General features: G+C 35.2%; 1 protein-coding gene across 1 annotated transcript; it reads right to left on the reverse strand.

The window, feature by feature from the left end:
- Positions 1-1,262: 1,262 nt before the first annotated feature.
- LOC115965768 lies at positions 1,263-13,139 on the reverse strand. Its single transcript, XM_031085066.1, has 12 exons — positions 12,539-13,139; positions 11,343-11,668; positions 11,115-11,207; positions 10,923-11,013; positions 9,581-9,674; positions 7,445-7,542; positions 5,740-5,809; positions 5,143-5,246; positions 2,650-2,766; positions 2,300-2,376; positions 2,162-2,206; positions 1,263-2,033 (listed from the first exon to the last, which is right to left on the reverse strand). The coding sequence occupies exons 1-12, from the start codon at positions 12,839-12,841 to the stop codon at positions 1,496-1,498; spliced, it is 1,956 nt and encodes a 651-aa protein (XP_030940926.1). The 5' UTR covers positions 12,842-13,139; the 3' UTR covers positions 1,263-1,495.
- Positions 13,140-13,825: the final 686 nt, after the last annotated feature.

Consider the following 13,825-nt stretch of genomic DNA (forward strand, 5'->3'; position numbering starts at 1 on the left):
GGATCAAATGGTAAATAACATCTGATTGATATGAAAATTGGCATGCATGTTAAGAACATATAGAACATGTAATTCAATGGTTAGATTTTCAAAAGATTAATTCAATTACAAGTTATTGAATAGTGTAACATTGCTTAGAGTTACGCCGGGTGTAACTTGAACTTAACTCTCTCTCTCTCTCTCTCTCTCTCTCTCTCTCTCTCTCTCTATATATATATATATATATATATATTGAGAAACAACTTGTGTCCATATCTGTAGACAAATATACACAATACATTCCAACAGGTGCCACATCAAGATGAGTCGTATTTGCTAGAAAGAGAAGGTAGGCCCTTAGATGCCCTCAGTTATTGACAAAGATAAGCATGCATGAGTTGCACTTTTCCCTTTTCCGAATTCGAGTGATTTAAATCGTCCAGCCAGGTCCATCAATGTAAATTATGTATTACCAAAAAAGAGTAAAGTCCTACTATACAATAACTTCCACTTTTTACCAATTAAAAATAAATAAATTACTACCATATGATAAGAATAGAGAAAGGATGCAGAGCCTTTTTTTTTTTTCTTTTTTTTTTTTAATTTTAAATTCTATTAAATTACAACAATATAGAGGGAAATTTGAATTTTAATTGTCTCAGTTGAAAATACAAAAAAAAAAAAAAAAAAGAAGAAGAAGGTGTCCGTTTAAATACAAAGCTCAAAATGAGTATGTAGATTTTAGAGTTTTATTTTGATTTTTTTTTTTATTATTATTAAATTTAATGGCCAAATCCATGAGTTGAGCATCTATTCTGCAATAAATAAATCAAAGGCTAATCCACGGCTGGGTTAATCCTGCTCTGGAATGGAGGGAAAAGAAAATGCATCCCAAAATTCTATGAGGCATATATAAAAAGTTCAACCCGTTTATTAAACATGTCAAGTGGGTTGGGTTAGGTCAACCTGTCTTATTAATATGTCAAGTTAGGGTTGAAGGATCATGACACGATTATTAAATGGATTGGGTTTAGGTTGAGCCATTTAGTCGAATACCACTACCTCATCACGATACGAACCCGACATGCTAACCTGAATTGACACCCCTAGTATATATTATCTCTCCCATGTTTTCTTGCTGGATATTATTTCAAGGACGAAGAAAACAATCAGTACTTAATGCCTTTTCTTCAGTGGTTTGCTTTTATCATGATCCATGAGATTTTTTTTCTTTTTTTTTTGGATATTCATCATGGAAACCCAACGATATTCCAAATAAAATAAAAGAATAACAAACTTAAAAATAAAAATTAAAAAATCCCTATAGAAGAAGAGGTCAATTTTACCCAAGACACACTGAGGTTTGAGGACCTAAAATCATGCTAAGAAATTTATACATATACTCAAAAATATCATGTAAACTGCATAATACAATGCATTTACATGAGCAGACTGATTGTTTAATCCATATATGACTCTACTCCATTCAACTTTAAGGTGATTTATTCTTGGTAAATTATCTAAGCACGGCCACTCTGTCGATGACATCCAATGCGTCGATGACATCCAATGCCTGCTCCTTTTCAACACCAAGAACAATGAGAGGAAGCCCAGAAGAAATCCTCTTAAGAGGCAACAATTCCTTGCTTCCCCTTGTTGGGGAGGTGTTACAACTCTTGCTCAAACTGCTTTGCTTTTTTAACTTGGTCTTCCCATGATTGAAGTCCTGACTCTTACTGGTCCCTGGGGTCAGTCTTTTCTTATTTACACACTGCAACATCTCCTGTTCTTCAGTTGTTAGCATAGGTGACTGGCCATTTGTTGGCATTTGCTTGGGCTGCTCGGTTGTTGTTGGTTGGGATTTACTGTTTGGGGACTTGATGGGTGGTCTCATGCCACCACCATTTGTAACAGCCTTACTTCGGCTGATCAAATGGTGAAGCCATAATAATAAGTCAAGTACATAGGCTTCAGTTTTTTCCTTATCTGCATGGTGGAATGTCTCAATTCGAATCAAATCAGTCTGCACCACAGACTTCCGGTTTACCTCAGAACTGTATGAGCGCAAAATCATATCTTATGAAACTAAATTAAAGAAAATTAAGAATATTATCCATAATAAAAAGGAAACAGTAACAACTTATTAAGGAAAGGGGAAAAGAAGGTTATGATTGTTACTTACCCAGTGCCTGCCCACTCGCCAACCCAACCAAAACCATGATGGGCTCTGATATCATTAGACAAAAAGAGAAGCTATTAAACTAAGGCTATGAAAATTGTCACTTATGGGAGGCGTTGGCAGAAAAGCTGGCCATCTTACTTGGCTGTGTTTGTGGCAATTGGAACAAGCCACTGCAAAGTCTTCTCCATTTCAGCTTTGATGTCTGTGACAGTGAGCTGCAGGAAAAAATCATAAGAAAGTTTAATAGAGAAATTCAGTTCAAACTTTAAAGAACTGTTCTATGCAATGTAATGTGAAAGTAAGAGTTTATATATATATATATATATATATTTCCCCCCCTCCTTGGCATTGAAATGGTCTACAGTTGATTTCTCAGTAGGTGTAGCATGGAGGGGGGAACTACATATTCGTGGAGATGAGTTACCTACTCAAAAGAGACTTCAATATCTTGTCAAGGTAAAACAAAATACCACCAAATAAGATTATACCTCTTCTTTAACATGAAAAGATTGTAATTTGGAGCGTAGAGCAGATTTTATACTAGGTGGCAAGCTCTGGTATAATGCATCCTTTGTATTTTGAGCTACAGAACTTGACCGGAGTACCTGAATCCATCAAATCTGACTAAATGAAAATCTTTATAACATTAGAAGTTTAGTGGCATAGAGACAGATTAACAAATTACAAGAGAAAACACTAAATAAAATCAGATGCCATTGGACTCAGTTTGGACAAGGCAGTTTGGCTAGAGGTCCAACCCTGCCCTTTATTAGTCAAGTAAATAAACCCATTTGATGCAACAAGGGATAATCGCATATGCAAGATGAGTTTTCTGTAAAAAAGTAATCTGTCCTTTGAAATGATAGAAGGTTTCTTGATTCACCTTGTAGAATTTCGCTACCTATCACACACTTTCATTAACTTAATCTACCTTTGCTTATGCGTGTGTGTGTGTGTGTGTGTTTTGGGAGGGGGGGGGGGTGGATGTGGAATAAGTGATTCAATTTTTTAGATAACCAGAGAGCGTAAGTACACACATAGTCTACTAGAGTCCCATGGAGATTGCTTAGTTCCAAAAACAAAATGTACCCCAAAGATTATAAATTTACAGATGAAGAATCTTGAAATATCAGAAAAGAAGAAGGCACACCACCTTCAGTATACATCCACTGGAATAAAGTTCTCAAAAACAAATGCTTAATCCTATCGAGAGGCAGTTCAATATCTGCAAAAGTCCTCTTATTCCTTTACATCCAAATCGTCCATATTAGACACAAAGGTACTAAATCCAAACTCTTTACCTCCAACATCCCCCAAAACACAGACTCCAACAATGAAAAGGTTCAATCACTGTGCCCAGCATAGCCCATCTAATGACAGACAACAAAAATACCAACAAACATAAGTCCCTTGGGATGGAGCACTAGTGAAAGCGATGATCCACCAATTCACCATTTTTCTTAGGAATATAGGACCAATTTTCAATAATCTTCCATCTATTTCTCAAATTATCAACCATAAGAATTTTCCTACAAGCTGCAGCCCAAGAAAAGAAGATAACTTTTGGAGGAGCCTTGCCAGCCAAATAGTTTTCCATGGAAAGACCAACTGTAGAAGCTCTCAATGCCTCATTTGTAGCCATCTCCAATTCTTCCCCAAAGAAAATCCTTCATTATTCAGATTATCCAAAAATACTGGCATAGTGAAAGGAGACATAAAGTTAGTATGCATATTCGAGAGAGAACTTGTAATTAGGGTGATTCTCCCACTTGGAGACATGACTTTTTGTTGATTTTGCTACCCTCCTTAGAGTTTTCTAGTAATGCATCCCACACAGATCTAGCCCTGAAAGAAGACACAAGCCATAAGCCTAAAGGAGACATATGTCAATAAATACCTTACAACCAAACCAGCAGGCCTTTTCCTCTGCCCCTCTTACATCTCCTACTAGAATCCGTTTACTCTTCCCCAAGTTCATCTTCTAGCCAATGGTTGCTTAAAGCATAGTAGGGGTAGAATACAACAAAGAACTCTTATATGGTTAATCTCAGCTCCAAAAAAGAGATGATGTAGCATCTGCAAAGAAGGTATAAGAGATTCCCATACTTTGTCACCACGTCTCACCTGAAAACCCATTAGCCGCTCAATGACTACTGCTCTGTTTATTATGTCATGATTAGCCCCCAATAATTCTTCAATGGTATCCCAAGAGGTAGCACAATTGGTTAGGGACCGTATCTTATGAAGCAGGTCACTAGTTTAAATCACCCCTTCCCCCTCCCATGGGGCTAAGCTTACTTAACAAAAACCCATCATGGGGTGGGGTGAGGTGGCTACGTTGACCAACACTGTCGCATTGTTGCATTTAATTGGGAAACCAAAGGTACAACATCTAATGAATTGTACCTAAGTTTTGTGCAATAAAAAACGATCTGCTGTGAACAGAAGCCACTTAGCTCCATCTTTCCCAACACAACCAATCACATAAAAACCCTTCCTTTTTCAATTATTCTCAAGATAAACACGAACCACCTTCCTCAAGCATGCACTCAAAATTCTTAGATTCGATTCGGAAGATCTTTTTTACCACCCATCTCATGATAGATTCATACACCCTAATAGTGCAAATGTACTTATTCTTTTATCACAAATTCACATTTTTTCTCCATCTTGTGAAATTATTTCTCAATTTCTGGGAAACAGTACCCAGATCTACTTATAAATTTATTAGAAATTTTCATCTATCAAAATTCACAATTTCCCTTCATCCAATCTCTCAATTTCTTGAAAACAGTACCTAAAAATTCATTATAAATTACTTAAAACATTTCCTTCATTAGTAAGATATCCCATCAGATATCAGAAATTATCAGTTACTACAGTTAACCTCATCTTTATAAACTCAAAACTAATCATGTTTTCAGGAAATCTCGAAATAGAAAAGGTGGAATAAACTACCAAATGTGAAACAGGCAACTCACAAGAGTATCAATTTGGATCACTATATTTGCATAATGCAATGAAAGGCCAGAAGGTCCCAGTCTTCGATGACTGCTCGGAGATTCATCTGCCGGCTCACAACCTTCTGCAAAATGTGGAAAATAGAATCATGATTAATACTTCTGTTCTAACTTTTAACTGCTAAATATTAATTGCTTAATTGATTATTAACAATAAGAAATCATATGAGTTCTGTGCTAGAATACTTTGGTGATAACTATGGCACAAAAATTGAGGCGTTTTCATAAAATTTCTGAATTTTGAATCAGCTTTCAGGGAACTTCATAGTAATTGGATCTGTGCAAGATATTTGCAGTTTTTCTTTCTCTTTGCCAATTCAAGCTTGCAGAACTCAACTTTCCAGAAAACGTATCAGAGGTTTGGACAACATATTACCTAAGGGTATGTTTGGATGGAGGGAGAGGGAGGGAGGGAAATTTCAGCCACCTTCCACTCCCCCTACTCTCCTCTACTCTCCCTCCCTCTTCCTCCATCCAAACATAGGGTAAAGGAGATTAAAATGAAACAATAGGTGAGGCAAGCTTAAACATAATTTAAAGAAATTAATGCATACATACCAGAACTGCCAAAGGCATTATGTATTTCAAAATGTAAAAATTGGACAATGTCTACAAGCTTCTCCATCACCTGCAATCCAAAGTATTGTACCTTTCAATCAAATTCTTCGGCTTTATCTAATTATTTCTTCTTATAATTTTTTTTTTTTTAACAAGAAAAAAAAAAGCCATTGAATTATGAGAGGTAAAAAAATCAAAAGCACTACAGAAAAAAAAAAGGGTTACAACCAACCAACAAAACATGCAAAGATACATACATATAATATGTTGTTAAATACTCTCTATTAGATTTCATTAGGCAAAAGTTACTATCTTGGCTCTAAATCTGTCCTGTCTTTAAATTCATTTCACTTTCCTCACAATCTTCCTTCCCTTCTCCCCTCCCCCCACCCCCCCCCCCCCCCAAAAAAAAAAGAAAAAAGTGTGTGTGTTTATTCTGTCTTCTTTAATGGATCCTTCCCGTATGTAATGCACCAGGCCTGTATGATTGCTGTGGGGTGTGACACCACCCCTGGCATTCCACAACCAGACTCCTCTGCATGTGGACTCTGTCCTTGTAAGAAACTCAGCTCCTTGTTCTCTCCCTCCTACTAGTTTGCCCAAGTATAAATACTCTCTAAGTGCCATCACCTGACATAATTTTCTCTGACACACTCCTCTGTTTAACTGTTTTGTCTACTCATTGCTCTGGCATTTCCTCTCAGTCATAGCAATAGTTGTTACAAGCTATTGTCTCATGCTGCACATCTCTAAAACATTGTGGAATCTTAGGGACATTTCTGCTTTCATAATTAACTCCTCTCTTTCAGTTACCACTGCTCAAACCATACGCATTTGGATCTTTTTATCTTCTATGGATTTTGTGGTCTGAGAAGGGGTATTTTAGAGAGACCTCTGCACAATTTCTTCTTCAATTTTTTTTTTTTAATTGGTATGTTACACACACGCCCAATGGGATTTGAACCCATGAACTCACCCTCCAACCATTTTTAAGGAAGGAGGAATGGCCATTTGAGTTAAAATTGATTCAGGAAAATATAGGAAAATTAGAGATAAGCGAGGAACGAAAGAGATAAACAGGACAAACCCTAGACTTCCCCACCTAGAATCTGCCTGGAAACCTTAGGCATCACCACCTAGGGGTGTTTGGCATCATCACCAAACAAAAGAGGAGCACATATTCTCAAGTCATCAATTTCTTAATCAAATTCTATTGCCTTTAACAATTACAAGAGCACTAGTTTAATAGGGTTCATGGATTACAACAATATGGAAAGTACCTAATTAAATCCCATAAAACCCTCAACATTAAAAACTAAATTCAAAAAAAAAATCTTAAATGACTTTGGTGCTCCTTGCGTACTACTCATGGCACATTATCTTCTTCAATTATGAATGGGTTGCTGGAGCTGAGATTTAGAGATACAGAGCAGGTTTGGACAGGGAAGGAGATAATAGTTGTTGAAAATGACAACTGTGACCTCTTTTAAAGTGTGAAAAAACAAGTCAAGATTGGGAATTGGTCTAAAATGCAAATAATGCAAACATTCCCTCACAAAGAGTATCTTAGCAACACCAACAGATATATAATGGCCAAATAACCCAATAAAGGAATTGTTCATGACAATAAAAATAGTATTTTGGCATACACATTCAGTTAACATTGTCTCCAGAAAAGCTATTTAAGCTAGTAATACAAAGTTACCTCTTCCATACTTCTGGACCAGAGGGACTTTTTCTTTAAAACTTTTACTTGCTTTTTTTGGCTTTTCATTTCTCCCCTTATGATCGCAACATTGTCACCTACATGATAAAGAAAGATTCTAAAAACTGATTGCTATTTAGTAAATTAATAACTTAACCAACTTACTACATAATGAATTATAACTCATCTACACAGATGCACATGAACCTGCGCACTCAACAGATTGAAATCATACTTCAGACTCTCTAATACAACTTTCCATAAAAAAATACTACTGGCAATGGAAATGTATCTTGTGTTGAAAACAAATGAAACATGAAAAAGATAAAAGAATAAAACAAGCAGTTAACAATGGCTGAAAAAAAGTTAAAATAGTTTTTTATTATGTTTAAAATCCTAGGTAAATTGCTCATAACCTAGAACTAAGAATAAGTTTATTTGACGTTAGCCATATATGAGTTCACGTACAAAACAAATTATTTCCTTTAAATTTAGGTGGTTGATTTTGTCTTCAAAAGAACCCCAGTAGATTAAAAAAAGAATATAGAAAATAAAGTGAAAATTGAAGAAGATAAAGAAGAGGGAGAGGGAAGCTGATCTGGAACTACTAAACAAAATAAGATTAAACTAAAAAAAGACTGACAAAAAAGGGGATGCATTAGAGTGGTGACAAAAAAGGGGATGCATTAGAGTGGGAAGGGGGAGTTGGAGTTGGAAATTTTCTTAAACGACATGTCTCAAAAAGATTTTTAATTTTTGATGCTTGGTCCCTTTAAACTTAACTATTAGACTATAAAAGCCTTCAAGCATGCACAGGAGGTCTTAGTACATTTTACCCTTTTAAACCACAAATATTATGAAGTGCAAAACAGTAGTTATCATATAATAACAATCCAAAATAGTTCAGTCCCAACAATAGGTGTTGTCGATAATAACGTTAGAGATATCAGGGTTTAATGTACCTATATAACATGTACCGCTGTATTTGTACTGCACATTATAACTTGCACCATTTCCTAAGGTTAGTCTCTTTATATAAACCCAATGGGTTCATTGCAACACAATAATTCACAATAGCAAATATGTAGATGTTGAGGGCATTTCGTTGTGGACATAGGCCATCAAACCAAACCACAATAATTTTTATGTGCTTCTGCTTTCTCTTTCTTTCTTCTAGCTCACTATTAACCCCAACAATAATTTTAACAAATAACATGGCAACTCATTATAGAGTATCCACCCAAATTTATGCACAAGTCAACTAAAGAAAAACCACACTGACCAACAACATGGTAAAGAATCCTCATTTGCAATAAAACATTTTTTTAGTGGAACGAATCTTTTTCAAACAATAAAATCCTACCTTACATCATTCTCCATCTCTTTAGGACACATTGACATTTTCATTGCAAGTTCCATTCACGCTAGGTGCCTAATGGACCCAATCTACTATACACCTTGCTTTTCCAAGTCATTGAAAACTTTTACTAAAAGAAGCAGCGCAAAAGAACAAACTTTTTTTCTTTCTTTTTTCCTATACTTACTATTATTTGATAAAAGCAGAAATCCTTTGTGTACTACATTAGGGCCATACCATGCAAAATACTGTATCATTACCGTTTACAAAAAACTGTCCACAGTACTAGTGGTAATTAGTAAGGGTGATTTTTTCCATTCCAAATTATTGCATTAAGCTTTAATTACCATTTGGATAAATGTTTGTTTCTGGCTGATTATTATAGCTTTCAAATTTCACTTGCTTGGTGTTTATAATTGTTGCATTTATGTTTTTTTCCCCCTCCCTACAGGCACAGTGCGTCAAAATGACAAAAGGCAATCTTACTGTACATCTTTTCCAGTCTCTTTAAAGCACATTTACAATTCAAATGCAAGTTTCTTTTCCAATTCTTACCACCAAAAAATGAAATTTTAGTTTTTTTCCATAAGGTAGTCAATGTAAAAATACTAATAAACTTTTCTATTTTAGTCTAAAATATTTCAAGAAAATTTTCATTTCCTAGAAACCCAGCATTTACTACTCTTAACAGTAACATTCACAAAAATTATGTCTCTGCACGAAATAAGATGCCGCATTTTAAGCTTTTTTTATTAAAAAAATCTTGGAAATTTAATCACCTCTCTGATTGGCAAGTGACTTATCCTCCTCTTGACGCTTACGCTGATAATCTTGCTCAAATCGATCCAAACCATGCATTTCATGGTATAATTCCTGAGACCAAAAGAAACATAAGAGTTTTCTCCTTTAATATTTTAACTAATAATAATTTGGCACTAAGCACACAACATTTCTTATAATCTGGAGACTCAAATAAAATCACAAAAATCCTACATTATGGCCTTCAATTGCAGCTGCGAAAATCAAAGTATATTTAAGTAATAAAATCCTACTCAAGGCAGGAAGAGAGAATGTAACTCTTCTCACATATGTTTACAGATTTTAACTTCTTTCGTTTTTTTATATTGGTTAGGAATCCTAATGCTACAACCTGAACCCCTCCACTCCTTGTACCCCAAGCACAGAAGTGCTTGGAAGGTACCAATCGGTCCAATCCACCTAAGAGGCAGTTGGTTTTTTAACTTCCTTTGTTAAATAACATCCACTGACAAAGTTTTTTTTTTTTTTTTTGGGAGGTGGGGGGGGGGGGGTGATTGGTTAAGAATTTTACTACCCAAAAAAAAAAAAAGGATATACAATGGAGCCCAAAACATGCTTTAGAGGTCCCTAATCCCTACCACACCCTAAAGTGGACAAAGGGATTAAACCCCTGACAAAGGACATATAACCTAATAAATAAAAATACTCTCACAACTTGAGAGGCTAGGCCTAAAGCAAAGGCTTCCATCAACGCAATGCATATGGTCTCCAACAATAGCTTCATTGTCCATTGCCACATAGTTCAAGGAAAAACAGTTGTAAAGGAGCCTTCCCACACCATAAACCATGCCAGAAGCCAATAGAGAAATCTATCTGGACCTTGAATTCTATCCTAAATTCCTTATTCATTTCCGTGTCAAAATTACCTCCTCCTTAACTGGCCTGTCAAACCACCCATCATCCACCAAATCATCAGACTTGAATCTAAGATGCTAGAACTCAAGTGTAGCCAGTTCAATAGCCATTGCTTGTCTTCCTTGAGGATCAAATTATGATCTAGAATTATTGAATCCAATAATGAAAAATATATAATTTATATAAAATAAATAAAAAAGATTGTCAAAAACGTTGTAACTGTTACTGCATTTCACATACACTTGCAAATTAAGAATACCTATTTACAACAGATGAACCAATTTTCTATGCCACTGATTAGCTTTCCAAAATCATTCAAATGATATGTGAAACCAAAATTTATTCATCCAATTTCTTTAATATTTTTTCTAATTCAAAAAAGGCCAATTATCCATTTTGAACAAACAAAAATGCTTTCTCCCTCGTAAAACAAAGGATGATACTCACAGCTGTAGACTGAACCAATGTCATCAGTTGCTGCATCACTGATTCTGCCTCGTCCCTCAGTTGCTTTTGAGGGGTAAGCTTTCTGCTGATTCTGGAAAAAACAGAAAGTCACCAAGTAAGACCAGTGCTTCAATCTGACATATACAGTGAACTTCATAGCCAAACAAAATAAGTGAGTGAAATTTATGATACTTCTCAAAATAACGGTCCAGCTCATGCCACTGAGCATCTTTGCAACGATTTCCAAAGCGAACCACCTCCCCTGAAAATACTTTCAACTCGTCCCTGTAAACGTAATATAATTTCTCTAAGATAAAAGTTTAAGAAAACAAAGAAATGGAAAAATGAAACTACTAAAAGCAACATCAACCACAGAATGGAAGGCTATCATAAGCATTAGACACTTCATCCAGTATCCACCTCTTGTCAGCTGCAACAATCTGTAGGAGTTCATCCATATCTTCCGATACTAAATTTTGCACACCATCCGAAGGAAGCACCACTTCTTTCAATTGCCTAATACTTCTTTTTGATAGGGATTTCATAAGATTATGTCCTTTCATAATAGTATTTGCAACCTCAAACGATAAAATTCCAATTTCATTTCCTTTGGTTGCTACTACAGAAACAAAACCACTTCCAGAATTCAAATTTGCCATGCTACTCCCAAGTGTGTCCAAGACCTCTGCTGCCTTCCCAAGCCCAAGAGTTCCAGCCCTGCCTAAACGTGAACTCACCTCCGAGACCTGAAATATTACAGCACTTACTATAGGCTCTTTTACTATGAAAGTTATTAGAAATGGAATCAAAATGTATACATTATTATTATGATTATTATTATTATTTTTTTTTAAGTTCTGAAGTATGCTCTAATAGCAAAGGAAGTCAAAAGCAGCAGACAGCAACAAGCCAACAACCAGCAGGTTTTATATTTGCAATGAACAAAGTTTTCCTCTAAACCAAGTTAGAGGAGATTCCTCCAACCTATTATGTGGCGGCTTATAGGATAATTCACGTGTATTAAATCACATAATTATTTAAACAAGTAACGTGACTAAAAGTACAGCGGATAGTCTTTCAAGTTGCTACACAATTGGTTTGAGGAACTTTCACTCAAATTGGTTTGGGGAAAAATACTATCCGCAATGCAATATGCATACCGGATGCATGTAAGCAGCAACAATTTTTCGACAAGCATGATTGAATGATAGACATTGTAAAAAGGACACATTTAAACCCCAAAAACGTAAGACTTTTTTTCTTTTCTCCTTCCAACTCAATAATTTCTTTTATTATTAATAAGTTACACACGCACCCAATAGGCCTTAAACTTATAGGCGCCAATTGAGCGCTATAGTTCATTGACAAATCTTTTGTTTTTTTGAAAATATGACATCTAGTTTATGATGATTTCGTTTTTTCGTGCAAGTGAGACTCTACAGCAAATGACTTTACCAGTTAAGCTACTTGGAAGCGACTCTTCTAACACTATAAATTTCTATTGGTGTTTCCCATATTATTTCATAATGGTAATAAAAATCTAACATACAGAAAAACCCAGATGGCATATTGTTGAATTCAACAAATAGCAACAAGAAAGAAAATAGAAGAAGTACCTTAGCAACAGCAGCTTGCTTAGAGCGTATTGATCTTGACTTGAGAGAGGCGGCGTTGTAGCGAGGAATCCCATCATAGAAATCATCTTCTGTTGCTGCAGCGCCACCTGTACCCGTACCATCTATCTCATAATGCGCAACAATCGGCTGTTGTACCTCTTGCTTCGAGTCTTGTACCTGCGGCTTTGTCAAATTATTACTATTGTTCTTCTTCACCGTTGCTGTTGGACCAGTTTTTGTTTTAGCATATTTATTGTTATGACCATGGTCATGTTTTGAACTCCTCGAACAAAAAGCTCCCATTTCTCTCAAAGATCACCAAACAAAAGGAGAGGCGTTGGTGTTGATGGTGGTGGTGGTGGTGGTGGAATTTGATGATGGAGGAAAGTGTGTGTTTGAAAGTCCACACCTCTGTTTGAATATGAACAGGTTAAAAATACGAATATATATATATGATGATTGCGACATGGAAAGAAGGAATGATCATGGGTATTATTGGTTGGTATTTGGTGGGTGGTATGTGTAGAAGAAGAAGAAGAAGAAGCGTGGGGGTTTTCACGGAATACCGGTTTCGGTTTGGCTTCCTGGAGACTCATCAATGAAAAACTAAAGTCAATGTTCAAACATGTCAGCTGCAATGCTCTTTTTATTTTTTATTTTTTTATTTTTTGTAATGCTAAGTTATACACTATTTTTAGTTACTAATTATAGCTCACTATGTCATTATTTTTATAAATAATTGATATGGTTAATTTTTTATTGGTTTAATATTTTTATAAACAGTTGATGTAGGTAATTTTTTATTGATTTTTATCTAAATTTACTATTAAATCACTTTTTCACATTAAAAAAAAATTATTTTTTCATTTACAAATAATTATTCATCACATCATAATTTATAAACAATTTTATAAAAAAATTTATATTTATAAAATTTATATTTCTAGCGTTATTTTTTGTTTTTCCCTTAGCAGAGGTATCATTTGGTGATGGATGCGTGGTAATTTGGAAACTGTTTCCTATTCAGTTCGTAATGGACCGAATGGTGGTGGCTAAATTATTTTTATTTTTTATTTTTGTCTTTCCTTCTTCTGACTTCTTAAAGACGGCATGGTGTTGGTAATAGAAACGCTTCCAGGCAAAAGGATCTTCTTTGAACCGGTGAAATTCAACTCGTTTCCAGACAATTCATTAGTGTAAAACTCACCAAAATTTGGTATATTGATCCGATTATAATGAACAATAATCATAAAATAGACCTCATAAGTAAGTTAAAATTCAACAATA

This window comes from Quercus lobata, chromosome 10 (assembly GCF_001633185.2).
Source record: "Quercus lobata isolate SW786 chromosome 10, ValleyOak3.0 Primary Assembly, whole genome shotgun sequence".
Taxonomy (NCBI): domain Eukaryota; kingdom Viridiplantae; phylum Streptophyta; class Magnoliopsida; order Fagales; family Fagaceae; genus Quercus; species Quercus lobata.